We start from the raw sequence: 13814 nt of genomic DNA on the forward strand, positions 1-13814 counted from the left end.
ATGTCAGTGGGGCCTGGAGAACACGCTAACCCCATGGCAGAAACCCCATCACATCTGAGGAGAGAATAACATGCTCTTTGGGACAAGCGGATGTTGGGATGATGGTCTGGCCAGCAGTGTTGCCCAAGGACGGTCCCCAGCCCAGACACAGGCAGCCACCTCAGGGGAGATACAAACCCTCTCAGTCCTCAAGCCCACCATAATCCCACTTCATGCCACCCCTTTTCATCACTACTTCCTCCCTCCCAATTAGAAAAACAAAAAGCTTCAGAAAAGGGAATTAAATACAAAGCAATATTTGGAAAAAGATCAACACATTCATCAAATTTGGTCCCCTGAAGCCACCAGCCTCTGTCTCTGAAGCCATCAGGTCTGGCCGGCCTGCTCCTCAAGCCCTCCACCTCCATGGGCCACCAGACAACAAACTTGGGGCAGCAAACATCGCAGACTCTGTCACGCGTTGGGGTGACCACAGCCATTCCCAGGATGGGGACTGGGCCACACACCAGCCATTTCCCAGGACTCTGCATTTCCAGCCCAGTTCGCAGACGCTGAGTCCCCAGAGAGACCCATCACACCTCCTGCGTGAGCCCTCCAGAAGCAGTAGGTGCAGTTATCGGAAAAAGGCACCTTACCAACTTCAGATGTCTCCACATTTATGCAAGATGCCAGCTCCAACAGAAGCAGGAGAACATGAAATACTGTTATTTTGCAGTGCTAAAATGGTCCAATGACTATTTTTCTCCACTTTCAGGCAACATCACGGAGTAGAGACTCCGTGGGATTTTTGTCTCTGAGTGGGAGATAGAATTTTGCCTCTGACCAAGTTTTGTCAAGCCTTAGGGAAAAGAAAAGTTTAGAAGGTCAGTTCCAACTTGAAACAAGGAATCAGGGTCACCACATCTCACACTGGATGCACTGCAGAGGATGCACAGTGGAAGGTATGGCATGAAAACAGCTGCAGATCCCAAGCAGCGTGAAAAGCGGATACTGAAACGCTGTGGGGACTGGGCTGAAGTCCAAGCAACCTCACCACGGGCAAAGCCTTGCAATGTCAAGCCAGAACTGTCACAGTCACGGGTCTCTTAAGTGCACCATTCTTAGGTGATGACCACAAAAGAGAACTCCCCTCAGTGTTGTCCCACCAAGAATGACCTGAGGCCACCAAACATATCAATGTCAACCAAGCAGCAGCACAGACTCTTGCTTCTTGATCACATGGACGAAGGTCTCCAGTCATCTCAGAACCTCTAAGAAGGTGACTGCACAGTGGTACACCGATTTGAAACACAGATTTGCTACTGACATAACAATCAATCCAGAAAAGGTGGCAGGCGGCGAGGACGGGAGGCTTGAGCAAGCGTGCTTCAATGCGCATCTAACCCTCTTCTCATTTAAATTCACTCCCTGTGAGTGAATTAGGCCCATCGTGTCTGCAAGATAGGAAAGATACAGGTAACGCAAGTGCTGCAAGGGCAGCTACTCAAGCACCTTCCAAGCTCACTACACGAACACAGGCAGCTGGGGGAAGAACTATAAATTATGTGTGCTGCAATCGCAGTTTGTAAGTTATGTCAGATCTTACAAAACACTGGGCCAAGCCTGAGAGGCAGGAGCCCCAGAGGGCTCAGTGGCTTCTGCAACAAGAGAAAAACCTGATCTGATTTCAAGGCTGACCCTGCTTCCAGCAGGAGTCTAGATCAGAGACCTCCTGTGGTCTCCTCCTACCTGAATTATTCTACAATTTTACAAAGTGCCTGTTTCTGATTAATACCAAGGAAGACCTCTCTCACTCTCCTTTCTTAGCTGCTAACAACTGCAAATCTCAGTACTCCTTGTTCTCTGTGCTACCTGAAAACAATCCTTCTGGGTTCCTCAAATCTCCTTGGAGTTTCAAGTTCAAATTCATCCAGAAGACAATGTACAAAACGCCACTATGTGTGGTGAGCCCTCCAGATGGACTGCATCTACAAAGTGCAGAACTGAGCTCTTTTGAGTGAAAGACTCAGATTTTGGCCCACCTATCGTCACAGGTAGGTCAGGTTTATCCAACAGGCATGCAAAAGCCAGTGTTGGCCCAGAAGCGATGGGGAACAATCAGACCATCACAACCATGAGATGCTGGTACAGCTTCCTGACAGGGGCTGGGAGGCCAAAATAACTAGTGCGTGGTAGTCTGGAGGACACAATGTGCATCCTTACTCAAACTACCCCTCACCCTTAAGTTTTTGGCCAGATGTGACTGTCCCAGTTTGCATCCTCTGAATTGCACTTTGGACTTCATGCTTCAGTTCATTCTAAAGCCCCAGCTCACCAACACCATATAGGTCCAAACTGTGAGTGACAGCAAGTACAAACTCTAGCATAAAGTGAGAGGTAGTGGGTTTTGATAAAAGAAGCTCCATACTGTGTCTTTTGTTAGCAGACAGCAAATCTTCCCAGCTAGGGGAACTGGCTGTGCTAGTAACCAACCTGTATAGCACAGGTTCAAATTCCTGGAGGGCTGAAGAGCTTGAAAACAGGGTAACTATGACCAGAAGAGATAATAAAGACAGTTCCCTAAAAAAAATAAATCCCAGCACATGACGATCCCCTCTTACATAGATGGTACGGCTGGATCTCAAATGGTGGATCAGTGCCAAAGCCATCTCTTTCACTGGCTTTCAGCTGCTGAACTGCATTAAGCAAAGCTACAAAACATATTAAGGTACTTTCCCTGACATAAACAACCTGTGCTAACTATTTCTACTGCTGCCAAAGGGTTACCAGGTTGCACAGAAGCAATTCTCTCTCAAGACATTGCTCAGCCTGTGAAAGTTTCAAACTTAGGCCACAAAGGCCAGCTGATTGACAGCAAACAAAACCTTGGCCACTTCAGGCAGTTCCGCTTTATCCCCACGACACACACCAACTCCTGTCCTACTTGATGGACCGTTCTCATATCTTCATCCCCAGAGATCACAGCCTAAGGAGGTGATGGAAAACCAGTGTCAAGCACTGACCTCTTAGGGTCTGGTGTCCAAGAGACGAGAGCAATTATGCTGTTTCCTAATGGAGATAACTTTCATTTCAAATGTGTCTTCCACCATTTGTTTGTGTAACTGCTCACCTGCAGGGTCATGCTGTGCTCTTGCCTGGCATCAGGAATAAGAAGGATACCAAGACCAAAGGCAGAGTGATCACAGATCTCTCACCCAGCTGATTCAGTCTCAGAGTATCCTCTGCTGGCAAGAGACCCAGGGACAGCCCTCACCCATACAGGATTTTACCAAAATGTGATAAATCTTATCTTGTAATGAAATCAGAAACACCCTGGCTTTGCCCAGAGAACAATGTTAACAGCTGGAATAACAGATCAAGGGACAGAAAAACTCTTTGGGATATTGCTGGCAGTCACACAGCAGCTAATAATGAACCCCGAAAGCAAGAAGAGACCTGTACGCCCTTGCACCCAGCCCCTTCCAGCCCATGCAAAGCTCTGCCAGCCCCTCTCCCCACAGCACCACGCACGTCTCCCAGGGGAACACCCACACAGGGACCCCCCAGCCCACACAAGAGAGTGCAGGACAGAGCAAAGCCAGCAGCACAGACACAGGACAGCGTGGGGACACCCCCTCCAGCTTTTGCCCATGCTGAGTCCAGAGGCGTGGGAGCATTTGGGCACTCCCTCTCCCCCATCCTCCTCACCAGGCTCCCTCCTTCACGTCTTACGAGCGTACAGCTCCATCCGTCCTCACGGACAGAGGTCCATCCCCCCTCCACCACACACTAGGCAACTCTGCTCAGACATGCCCGTCTCCCTGCTGCCCCACCACCCCTCTGCCCCAAGCAGCATCGGGCGCAGCGAGACCCCGTGCACGTGCACCCGCACCGCTTCTTGCCCTGGCCTACAGCACAGCACATCCAGAGTCAGCAACTCGCAAGACGCTGCCTGAATAAGCAAATTTTAAAAATAACAGAATCCCTCGGGACTCAGTCTGCATTACACACAGGAAACCAGATTAGCTCAGCTACAATCCAGAGGCCACAGTGAGAAATGTATGGAGTCAGCAAAGGGAAGGGCAACAGTAGACCAGGAAAGCCTCCAGTTTTAGTTCTACTCTCAACTGTTCAAGATCCATCCCAGTAACATCCCTGCAAACCTTCCCTCAAATTCAAAGGGGATTTGGCCACCTGGTAGGTACGTACTTGCTTCTGCAGGTCTAATGTTCAGGTACCGCTGAGTACGGCAGAGCAGAGCATAGCCCCACCTCTGTCCTCCCTATGGAATAAGGTGGGCTTTTCCACACATGTCATTCTCCAGACATTAAGTTCCTCCTCCGGGGACTCCCAAGAAACCAGGCGAGGAGGATAAGACGCTTAAATCCCTATGTGGGGTACAAAATGCATTCCTAGCTGCTGAGACCCAGTGTTCACCTCAATTAATCTCAAGGTGGTTTTGGTCTAACGGGCAAGGAAGTTGCTGGAAGATAAGGCAATGTGCGAAGTCCAAAGGGATCATAAACACACTAAGTCAAAGGCAATGCTGTCAAAATCTGCTTTTCTCCTCTTCGACTCTTCACTTCCAAGAAGATATTACAATATTCTCAGTGCACTTGACTGCTTGCCACTCCTGGGATGCAATCATCAAGTCAGCCAAAACCGGAGCCACTTCAAAACCCGCATGTGATGCAGCTGCCCTCACACAATCTGCACGCAGATGTCTACACACGCTTTCAGGTGCCGCACACCAAACACCTCCACACGGGACATGGGGACACAGGGAAGGTGTGCAGTGGCAGAGATCCATGCTCAGCCCCACCTGCCCGTGTACGCAGGTACCACGCCTGGCAGTGGTAGGACCGCTCTCGGGATGACGTGTTCCTCACGGTCATCCCCACGCAAAGCACAGTCAGGTATTTTCAACTACCCCAACTAAAGCTGCTCCAACATAATGCTGAACGTGCAGCCTCTGCACCCTTGGGATGCACGCTGCAATTAGCCGATCAAAATAATGCTGCAGGGTGTAGTGCTTGAGGGCTAAAATCCTGACTTTCCTGGACCTCAAGAACTCAAGACAGCAGCTCTCTGCCCCAAGGGAACGTCACAGGCATCACCTCTTCCCATCCCTCCGTGAACTGCCCCCATGAGCAGAGCCACCAGCCCTGGGCAGCTCTCCCACCCAACAGACACTCTCCAGCCAGCACCGCGCTGTGGTTCGAGTGAAGAAACCTGGAGGAAGTCTTACGGTGTGTGTTGTTCCCTGCAAAGGGAACAGGACAGACTACGAGGGCAGAGCTTTTCTAAGGGGCACAAGTTGGCGTGATCAAGCCACCGGGCTGGCAGGAGGCTCTCATCTTCAGCAGATGATGCAACGCCTGATCTTCGTATCTGCCAGTATCCCTGCCAGCCTGGCATTTCAATCGCAACTTGATTTTAGCAGCTGCTTTCTCTCTCACAGACATGCACATATGCACACAAATGCACCCCCTCAAGCAGCTTTTAAATTCAAGCTTAGCTGGGTAGGTAGGGCCTCTTGTAAAGCACTTGGGAAGGGAGCACTTGGAGAGGGAGCTTCAAAAATTCAGATGATTATTGCCTTATGCCAGGATTTGAGAAGGGTCCATCACCGGCTTCCTTGCTCTACCAGCTCTTGAGACAGCACTACTAAACTAGTCTCTGTGCTGCGGAGGGAAAAAGCAAGACAAACAGAGGAAAACAGGCAGCTGGGGATGCCTGAGGCTGGCTGACGTGATTTGCAATAGCTAGAGACGCCTGCTGGAGGCTCTTACCTCTCCTCCAGCCACCACCCTCTCGTCTACTCTCCTCATCCCCGATTTCACCTCCCTGCTTCAGCGCCGTCAGTGAGTGCAAACCCCAGCTCAGGCCAGTGCTGGCCGTGACTTGTGGTCCCAGCCCAGCCTGGCAGCCACAACAGCATCTGCACATCTATTAAACCCAACGGAGCGTTTGGGAGGCGGAGGTCAGCCTAAGCAGCATATGGAGCAACCGCCTGGCGAATACCGGCCTCCCCGGGAGCTGTCTGCCGCAGATGGAAAAAGCCCAGGAGCCATCACGACGAAGTCTTCTGGCTGGGGGCGACGCATCCTCCCTCTTGGCTTTCCAAGCTGCTGAGCAATACTGGAAACTTCAGCTCCTCTCCCCATGCGTGTGCCTGGCACTGACTCACGCGCTGACGGTTTGGACCTGCGGTTTGCCGGTGGGAGTTGTAGAAGGTGGGATGTGGCAATGAGGTAATCCCAATGGTGTGTGGCTACCGCAGCGGAGAGGGACTAGCCACCCACTCCAGCGGCATGAGCTGGCTGTGCGTGCCGTGGACGCGCCAGCTAGATCCGGGCCCAGCCTGCTGCTGTGGTCACGGGGATTTTTTTAACCTTGACTCTTGGTGGGGATGTGACATACCACCATAGGACCGTACATGCTCCTCTCTTGGAGAAAGGCATCCCTTCATGTGGTTCAAGGGCTTAGCCAATGTGCAATCAGGAATGCAGTCAACAGCAGGGAAAGGCAGGCATGTCACCAGGAGCGATGTTCCAGCTATGAGATCTTCCAGACTGAGGGACGTGACGTGGTCCACAGAAGCCATGGCATTTCCCTGGCTGAAATCACCCACAAACCGAGCACGAGGCTGCAGTCCTGTGCTGGCCGGAGGCCGGCAAGGAGAGCCACCATGGTTTCTCCAGCTCTGATTCCTCGGAGCACTGCGATTCCTCTTGATCTGAAACCATTCCGCTAGCTGCAATTTAAAAACATAGTCAATCCAGCAAACATTGCTAAGCAACGGGCTGTCAGTGCCATATCCCACCCTGCCGAAAGTATTTGCCCTCTCCATGACCTTCTGACAAGGAGCTTGCGGCTCAGCCCTTGCCAGGTTTTGTATATTCAGCTATTGTTGGCAAGTCCAGATGCTTGGCTGGATTAGCAAATAAAACTCCAGGAAATCTTCTGCAACCGTCTTGGTGAAAAACACTCCACAGAGGGGCTGTGAGGAGCAGCGCTCCCACTTCCCAGGCACTAGGATCAGTGCTGCGAGGTGCTGGTCTCCGGGCAATACTGTGGTCTGCAGGTCTCCGAGTCTCGGTGCTGCCGGCTGTCGTGCAGAGGGGATAAGACATGGAGAGCAAACATGCTGAAAACCTGGTTGGAGAGAAGAGGAAGCTGCTTTGGGCAACAACATCTGTCTGAGAGGCTGAAGGAGAGCCTGCTTGCCCATGGGGACGTGCTCAAGAGGTAGGGAAGACCCTCTCCAAAGTTTCCTGCCCCTCATGCAAACTTTCTTGGGGAACAGCAGCTGGGCAGGAGCAGCTCGGCACAGCTCCCAGCACGGTGGTGCCCCTTGGCGTGGGGTCAGTGCCAGGATGCGCCTTTCCCCAAGGTCAGCTGGAGCAGAATCGGGGTCCAACTCTTTGGCTGCACTATCACACAAGAAAGCCTGAGCACTTCCAGCCTGGCTCGCACAAAGCAGCATTGCCGTTGAAACCAAGTCTTTTATCACAGTCTCCAGCAGGTCACGCAGTGTGAGCCCTGGGGGTTTTCCCACCTCTCACACGAACCTGGCGTGCGGTACTCTGCTCGCCCCTTTGTAGAGGGACCTCTCCTAGTCAACCCCATGCTCTTTACATGTTCTTCTTAAACAGCCACCAGCAATTTCTCCCTGCTCCATGCTCACCCATGCTTTCCCGCACAGCTCCACTGGGCAATTCAGGACCCACTTCCAGGTCGCATGGTAGTGCCAGAGCATCGCCTGCGGCAGCTCCCCAGACACCTGCACCATGAGCAAGGATTTCTTTCCAGACAGACTTTGCAAACTCTGCATGTTCCTCTCCCTGGCGACCACCATGCCCAAACCTTTCTCCCCCCTCCATCCCACCCATCAGCGCCTGCCTCCCCCATATCTCCCGGCAGCCCCGTTTCCTCTGCGGCCACTCTAATGCTCGGCTAATGGTGCGTCATCCACAGCATTGTTCAGCCATATTCAATAAATCAGAATCCAATTACCGGGTTAAGGAAATTGGAAGCAAATGCAATTAGCCCCAGCCCCTCCCACGTGCTGTGCCCTCGCTTCCTCCTTAATGAGAACTTTTCTTTTGCAGGAGCACTCAGCGCCGCATCCGCCCGCCCGGGAACAAGGTGGCTGCCACCACACAGCGGGGGTACGGCGAGGGGGCAACCGAGTCAATCTTCACTTTTAATAGGGCAGATGGTTAATATCCCTGGCATTAATTCTCTCCAGGAACAGCACGCTCGCTCTCTGCTCAGCTATAACAGGCGTCCATCAGGGCTGACAGCTCCTCTCTGGAGAAAGGAGCATCTGGTCCTTACCATGAAAAGGAGCTAAACGAATAAATAAATAAATAAATAAATAAGCACATGGCTTGCTACAGGGCTGGAGCACTGGTGCTGCTTGAGCATTTCAGCCTAAGTGCTAAGGGAAATTCGGAATTGGGTTAGATGCCAGGAGCTGAGTCGCTCTGACCTGGGAGCAAGGCGCAGCCTGGGCAGCAAGGGGCCGTGGTTGGGTCCAGCACAGAGCTCCCACCGGAGCAGGACTTGCCCCGAAAAGGGCTCCCAGGAGAGGGCAGGAGAGGTCGGATGCTGCCTGTAGGCTGGGACATAATGCCGGGCACAGCTCGTTGGAAAAGGCTTGCACTGGCTGTGGGCTGGGGACTGCCGGTGGGGGTCAGGCATATGCTGTGCCCTCAGAGGACAAGGAGGAAAACTGCATCGAGGGAACCTTGGGGGTATTTCCTACACCGGCGGGACACCTCGGCATCACTCCATCCAGCAGACTAACAATTAACCCCACCGACCATAAACAACCTGCAGCTGCGAAGGGCAGCTTTTCCCCCCCACGATGAGTTTGGAGTGGTGACAGGAAGGAGGTTACGGCTCCACTCACGGCAAGCGAGGGTGCACCAAAACTCCCACCCTGCCCTTCTCACACGGACAGCAGCAAGGGAGCGCGGGTCCCACAAGGCAGCCCTCACTGCAACCCTCCCTCCTCTCACAAGGGGTCCCTTTGGGTCCCGAATGATATTTTTGACCCCAGTGGAGCTGGAGCGGCTGGTAACCCCATAAATTCTTATCTTCCCCTCACTCACCAATAGTCCCTTATTCCCCACACTAACTCCGCTCTCTGCAGAGCGAAGTAAGTGCTCAGCAGTTATTTCATTCTCCTTGCACCACCTCGTTGCATCATCTGCAGAGCAGAAGTTCCCAGCACCAGGGAAGATTTTGCCCGTCGTGGAGATGTGCTCTCGCACACCCGTTACTTTTCTGAAGGAAAAAGAAAAAAAAGGCTTTTCTTTTCTTTCCCTGTGGTCCTGGAATAATTTATACCGGTTTTAATTAATAGGTTTAGCCCCTCCAGACAAGCCAAGAAATCAAGTAAAGCAAAAGATTCAATCCTAAAAATACAACCCAGGCACAGAACCAATCCCAAGAGCACCCACCGGGCGTGGGGGAAGGGCCCAGACCCACCTAGCATCCCAAAACCACGGCCCTGAAAAGAGGAACAGGACCATCCACCCACACAATGAAGTTCGTGAGGAAGATCAGGAGAAACCAGGGGGGAGGGCAGAACCTGTGATGGCGGGTGTCGCGGACGGCGCGGTCACTGGGGATCCTCTCGCTCTCCCGCTGGTTAAAGGCATGGAGCCGGTACGGGTCCTCGCCGCCCTTCCACCTCCGGGCGCTCAGGTACCTCCGCTCTTCAAACTGATCCCAAAGGTCGTCCCAGTCCACGTCTGAGCCCTGCGCGCACAAAGTCAGCCCCATTAGAGAGAGGAGAGACCGGAGCACGTCTGACCCCGCTCCGGAGGTCCTCCCAAGCCCCCACGGAGGTCGATCGGCCCCGCAGCACGGGCAAGCACAGCAAGAGCAGGCTAACAAGGAGCCTCATTAGGTCTTCAGGTTTTGGTGTGTTTCTTTTTTTTTTTCCCTAGGTCTTCAAACAGCATGTCAAAGTGAGCCTGCCAATTTGAATTTAAAATGACTAATCTGAAACCAAATTCAGGTCCCTGGTGGATTCCCCTCTCAAACAGCACAGCCTCGAGAAATATAAAAGCGCAAAGGTCTTGTTAGGGTTTTAACTTCTCTCCAGCAAAAAAAACAAAGGTATTTTACACCACCTGCCCCTCGCCCACTTTTTTTCAGGTGGGAAAGGGCCATCAGAACAGGAGCAGTTTCATCAAGCAAAATCCCGTATTTCCACAGCTGTACTCTGGAAGACTCTGAGACCCTGGAAGAAGGGAGCCATGGGCCTACCAGCCTGATTTCGGACCATCTTTGCCACAAGAAGGCTCCCACTAAGGACTTCAGCCCAACCACAGAGACAAAAGTGGGCAAGCATGTGCCCATGGGGCCTCCCCCCAGCAAAAGGATTGAGGAGCTGCATTTCGGGGTTACCCAACAGCTCCAACAGCTCTTGCGGGGGGGCTTAAGCATCCGTTGGCGGCTTGGTGCCATCAGGGGGTTTAGCATCCTTCAGCAGCATGGTGCTGTCGGGGGATTTAAGCATCCCACAGCAGCATGGTGCTGTCGGGGGGTTTTGGGCATCCCTCGGCGGCGCAGTGCCTGAGCCAGCGAGCACAATGTAGCGATGATAAGATCTCATCGTTACAGCAGCACCACCTCTTTGATCTCAGCCTACGTGTAACACGGAGAGATGCAAAACATTTACAGACATCTCAGCCCTACAGAAAATGGTGATCTTATCCAATAATTGATCTTTTCTTCTGCTTTTCTTTTTTTTTTTTACCCACCCCCCCTCAGTTCACACCATCTCAAAGCCGATTTTGCCTGCTAATAGCACAAAATGAAGCTTTTGAGACGGGCGATTTTTATCCTGTAATTGATTTTACTCGCATCTGGCAGCGTGTTTTCTCCAGTCGTAGGAAGGGGAGGAGGGAGCCCCGGCTCCTGCAAGTGAACGGCGGCAGGACCAAGCCAGGCGCCTCCAGCAACACGAGCACCCCCAAAAAGCCCAGGGATGCAGGGGTTTCCAGACAAGGTCATATTTGTCCTCCCCCAGTGTGACCCCACAGCCTCCTCGGGAGTTTCTCCAGCACTTATCCCAGTGCAGGGAAGATCAGAAGAAACCCCCCTGAGCCACCAGCCATACTGGGAGAAAGTTATTCAGGATAAGGAGAAAGTTATTCAAAGCTGGGAGAAAGTTATGAAACCAGTAAGGTCACTGCAGGAGGTTCACAAGGAGGATGTACGTAACCCGCCTGCGGGCTTTCGGGAGGACTGACGTACGCAGGGTGATAAATATTGTTTACGTTTTTTCTAAGGCATCTTGCAAAATGTGATTTACCGCTGCAGTAAAAGATCAGGGAGAAGTGAGCCGATTGCATCGCGGAGCCACCAACAGCCTGACGTTTATAAGATTTCATGATGACCCTGGGGGGTCTGGCGCCGTTAAAACAACCGCCGTGCAGTTGCAGTCCCTAAATTTTAATGCTGTGAAGAAAAGTAAAAGTTGGTTTTATCAAACTTAACAAGAAGAGAAATGGCTTTTAAAAGTGGACACATACGACTCAAGGCTGTTGGATATATACGTACATACATTTTTTTTTTGATGTCAGTTAAACCCAGTAGCCTTGGATCAGCTAGAAGGGTGCAGCCGACGGCTCGAGCGGGAGGGCTGGCAGATTCCCTCAGGCAGACACGGCTCCAGGAAAACCGGAGCTTCCACGTGTGCTGCAAGGGCAGGGAGGCTCTGGCCAGGCCAGCAGAAGCAGGGCTCGGCCCACGGCAGGTTCCTGGCACGTGCTTCGAGGTCTGGGATGGCATTTCCCCAGCGTCCATCTATCCCTGCTACCATCCAGTTACTTGGGGTCCCTACGGTAAATGGATAAATGGACAAATACCAGTGCCTTATCCCGTGGTGTTTGCTTCCCATCCTGCCCTGGATAAACCTTGCACCCAAGGATAGCATTCTTGGTTCACACCGCTGTGAATAACTACAGCCCCCATGAAATCTCCATCTGAAAGACACCAGCCCACCTTAATTCACCCAGGCTCTCTTTTTTTCAGTCCAGGAAAGCTATCAGCAGGATGGTTCCTAAATATGGGTAACTAAATACATATCTGAGATCAATAGCAAATAGATGCCAAATAGAGATTAAAGAGTTATTTCAACCACTACCTGGCCAAAGAGCTTTAGTTATAAAACAAGCCCAGGGATTGGGTTAACTTTCTCAGCCAGCAGTAGGTAGCCGGGCTTTTGTCATTTGCTTTCAACCCACATCTCCTGTCCAAATCTTCTGAAGACTAGGCATTCCTCAGCTTTCCATCCCGAGCTCCCCGCAAAGGTAACTGAAATCGGAGCAGGGATGCTCCGACCTGCACCGACCTTTGCAAAAAAAATACCTGCGCAAAGAGGTGAGGGAATGCGAGGCCTCGGATGAGAAGCTCCCAGCTACGCATGCGGTGGGAGGCAGGAGACCTCCCCGAACTGCACGCAGGGACTTGCCTGCTTCTCGGCACCTGATCAGGGATGGGAAAAGCGAGTTAAAGCGGAAGGAGAAATCCCCTTCGCTCACCCAGGGACAGCACATCAGGTACGGGTTACTGCATAAGGTCTTCATCATAATATTTTCGCCATGTATTATCACCTTTTCCTCGCACCAGAATTCTGTCTTGGGAGTTATTTAACTGATGTGCAGAAATCTAAATTTAATTTATTATGATCTAACTCACTTTAGAAGCCAAATTACCCTGCACTAGAAAAGGATCGAGTCAATACTCCACTTGCCTTTCTATTTATCTTCTACAGGGCTCCTCTCTCCAAGTTTCATATTCATTTTCTCTCATGTACTGGTAATAAATTTTCATTTTTTTTCCTGGAATTAGGTAATTTCTCTTTCAACATTGCAGTTTAATGGCTGATATTAATTATAGGAAACACAGTCAATGCTTAAAGAGTTTGAGAGACTCAATGAGTCTGCAGGAAAGAGAGGGGAAAAAAATATCCAAGGGATAGCCGGCCGCTCTCAGCAAACAAGTGCCGCCCCTGCTGACACCACACTGGGGGGGATCCCCTGGGGGGGTCAACGACAGGGACCCCCCCAGGCAAGGAGACACAGACAAAACTCATCACAGAGAGGACCTCCCATCTCCCGCCAGTGCCCAGCCAAGAGCAGGGCTCGCCAAGAGCCTTCTCCTTCACCAGCCCACTAAAGGCAACCTTCCAAAACCACCCACTAAAGGCACCCCCCAAAACCACCCACCGCCTCGCCAGCAAAGGGCAAACCCCCAGAGCAAGCACAGAGGAGGCAGCTTTTCACCGCAACTGCACATTAAAGATCGAAAGTCCCTCAGTGCAAAGATGTAATTCGTCATCTGCCTCTTAAATCACAGCTCAGAAACAAAAAAAAAAAGAAAAAAAAGGGAAAAAAATAATATTTCAAAATAAGAAGTGGTGCTGCGGGGGGAGAGCAGGTCATTAGCAGTAAAACCACAATTTTCTGGCAACTGCTAATGCCTTGTTTATGTGGATTTCTGCGAATATGACATTTTAATGGCATAATAATTGTGTGATTACAGTACAGCAGGGATCGCTGGAGCGGGAAGGAGGAACGAGCGACCCAGCTGGTTGCTGCTGCGGGCCCGCAGCGTCCCCACGGGATGCTCGGTCCCCTCCTGCCTGTCCCCACGGGCAGCCCCCGGCACCCCTCGCCTGGCACCGGAGGCCAGAGCAGGATGGACAGCGGGCAGGGGGCCGGCACCTTGCGGCAGCACCTTGGTGAGGTGGCTCGGCAGAGAAAGGGCATTTCAGGTGAAAAGCCTGTCCCAAGCAGAGCCGGAGG

General features: G+C 51.9%; 1 protein-coding gene across 4 annotated transcripts in view; it reads right to left on the bottom strand.

Moving 5' to 3' along the window:
• The window catches only part of GALNT14 (polypeptide N-acetylgalactosaminyltransferase 14), a 122622-nt gene that overhangs the window by 74936 nt on the left and 33872 nt on the right, over nt 1-13814 (bottom strand). For all 4 annotated transcript variants that reach the window (XR_010070193.1, XR_010070194.1, XM_063328153.1 and 1 more), the window contains one exon: nt 9584-9753. Coding sequence is in view for 1 of the 4 variants with exons in the window: in XM_063328153.1 (XP_063184223.1) it covers nt 9584-9753 (170 nt within the window). In the remaining 3 variants the exon portion in view is untranslated. The remainder of the gene's footprint in view (nt 1-9583; nt 9754-13814) is intronic.

This window comes from Chroicocephalus ridibundus, chromosome 3 (genome assembly GCF_963924245.1).
Source record: "Chroicocephalus ridibundus chromosome 3, bChrRid1.1, whole genome shotgun sequence".
In the NCBI taxonomy this organism is placed as follows: domain Eukaryota; kingdom Metazoa; phylum Chordata; class Aves; order Charadriiformes; family Laridae; genus Chroicocephalus; species Chroicocephalus ridibundus.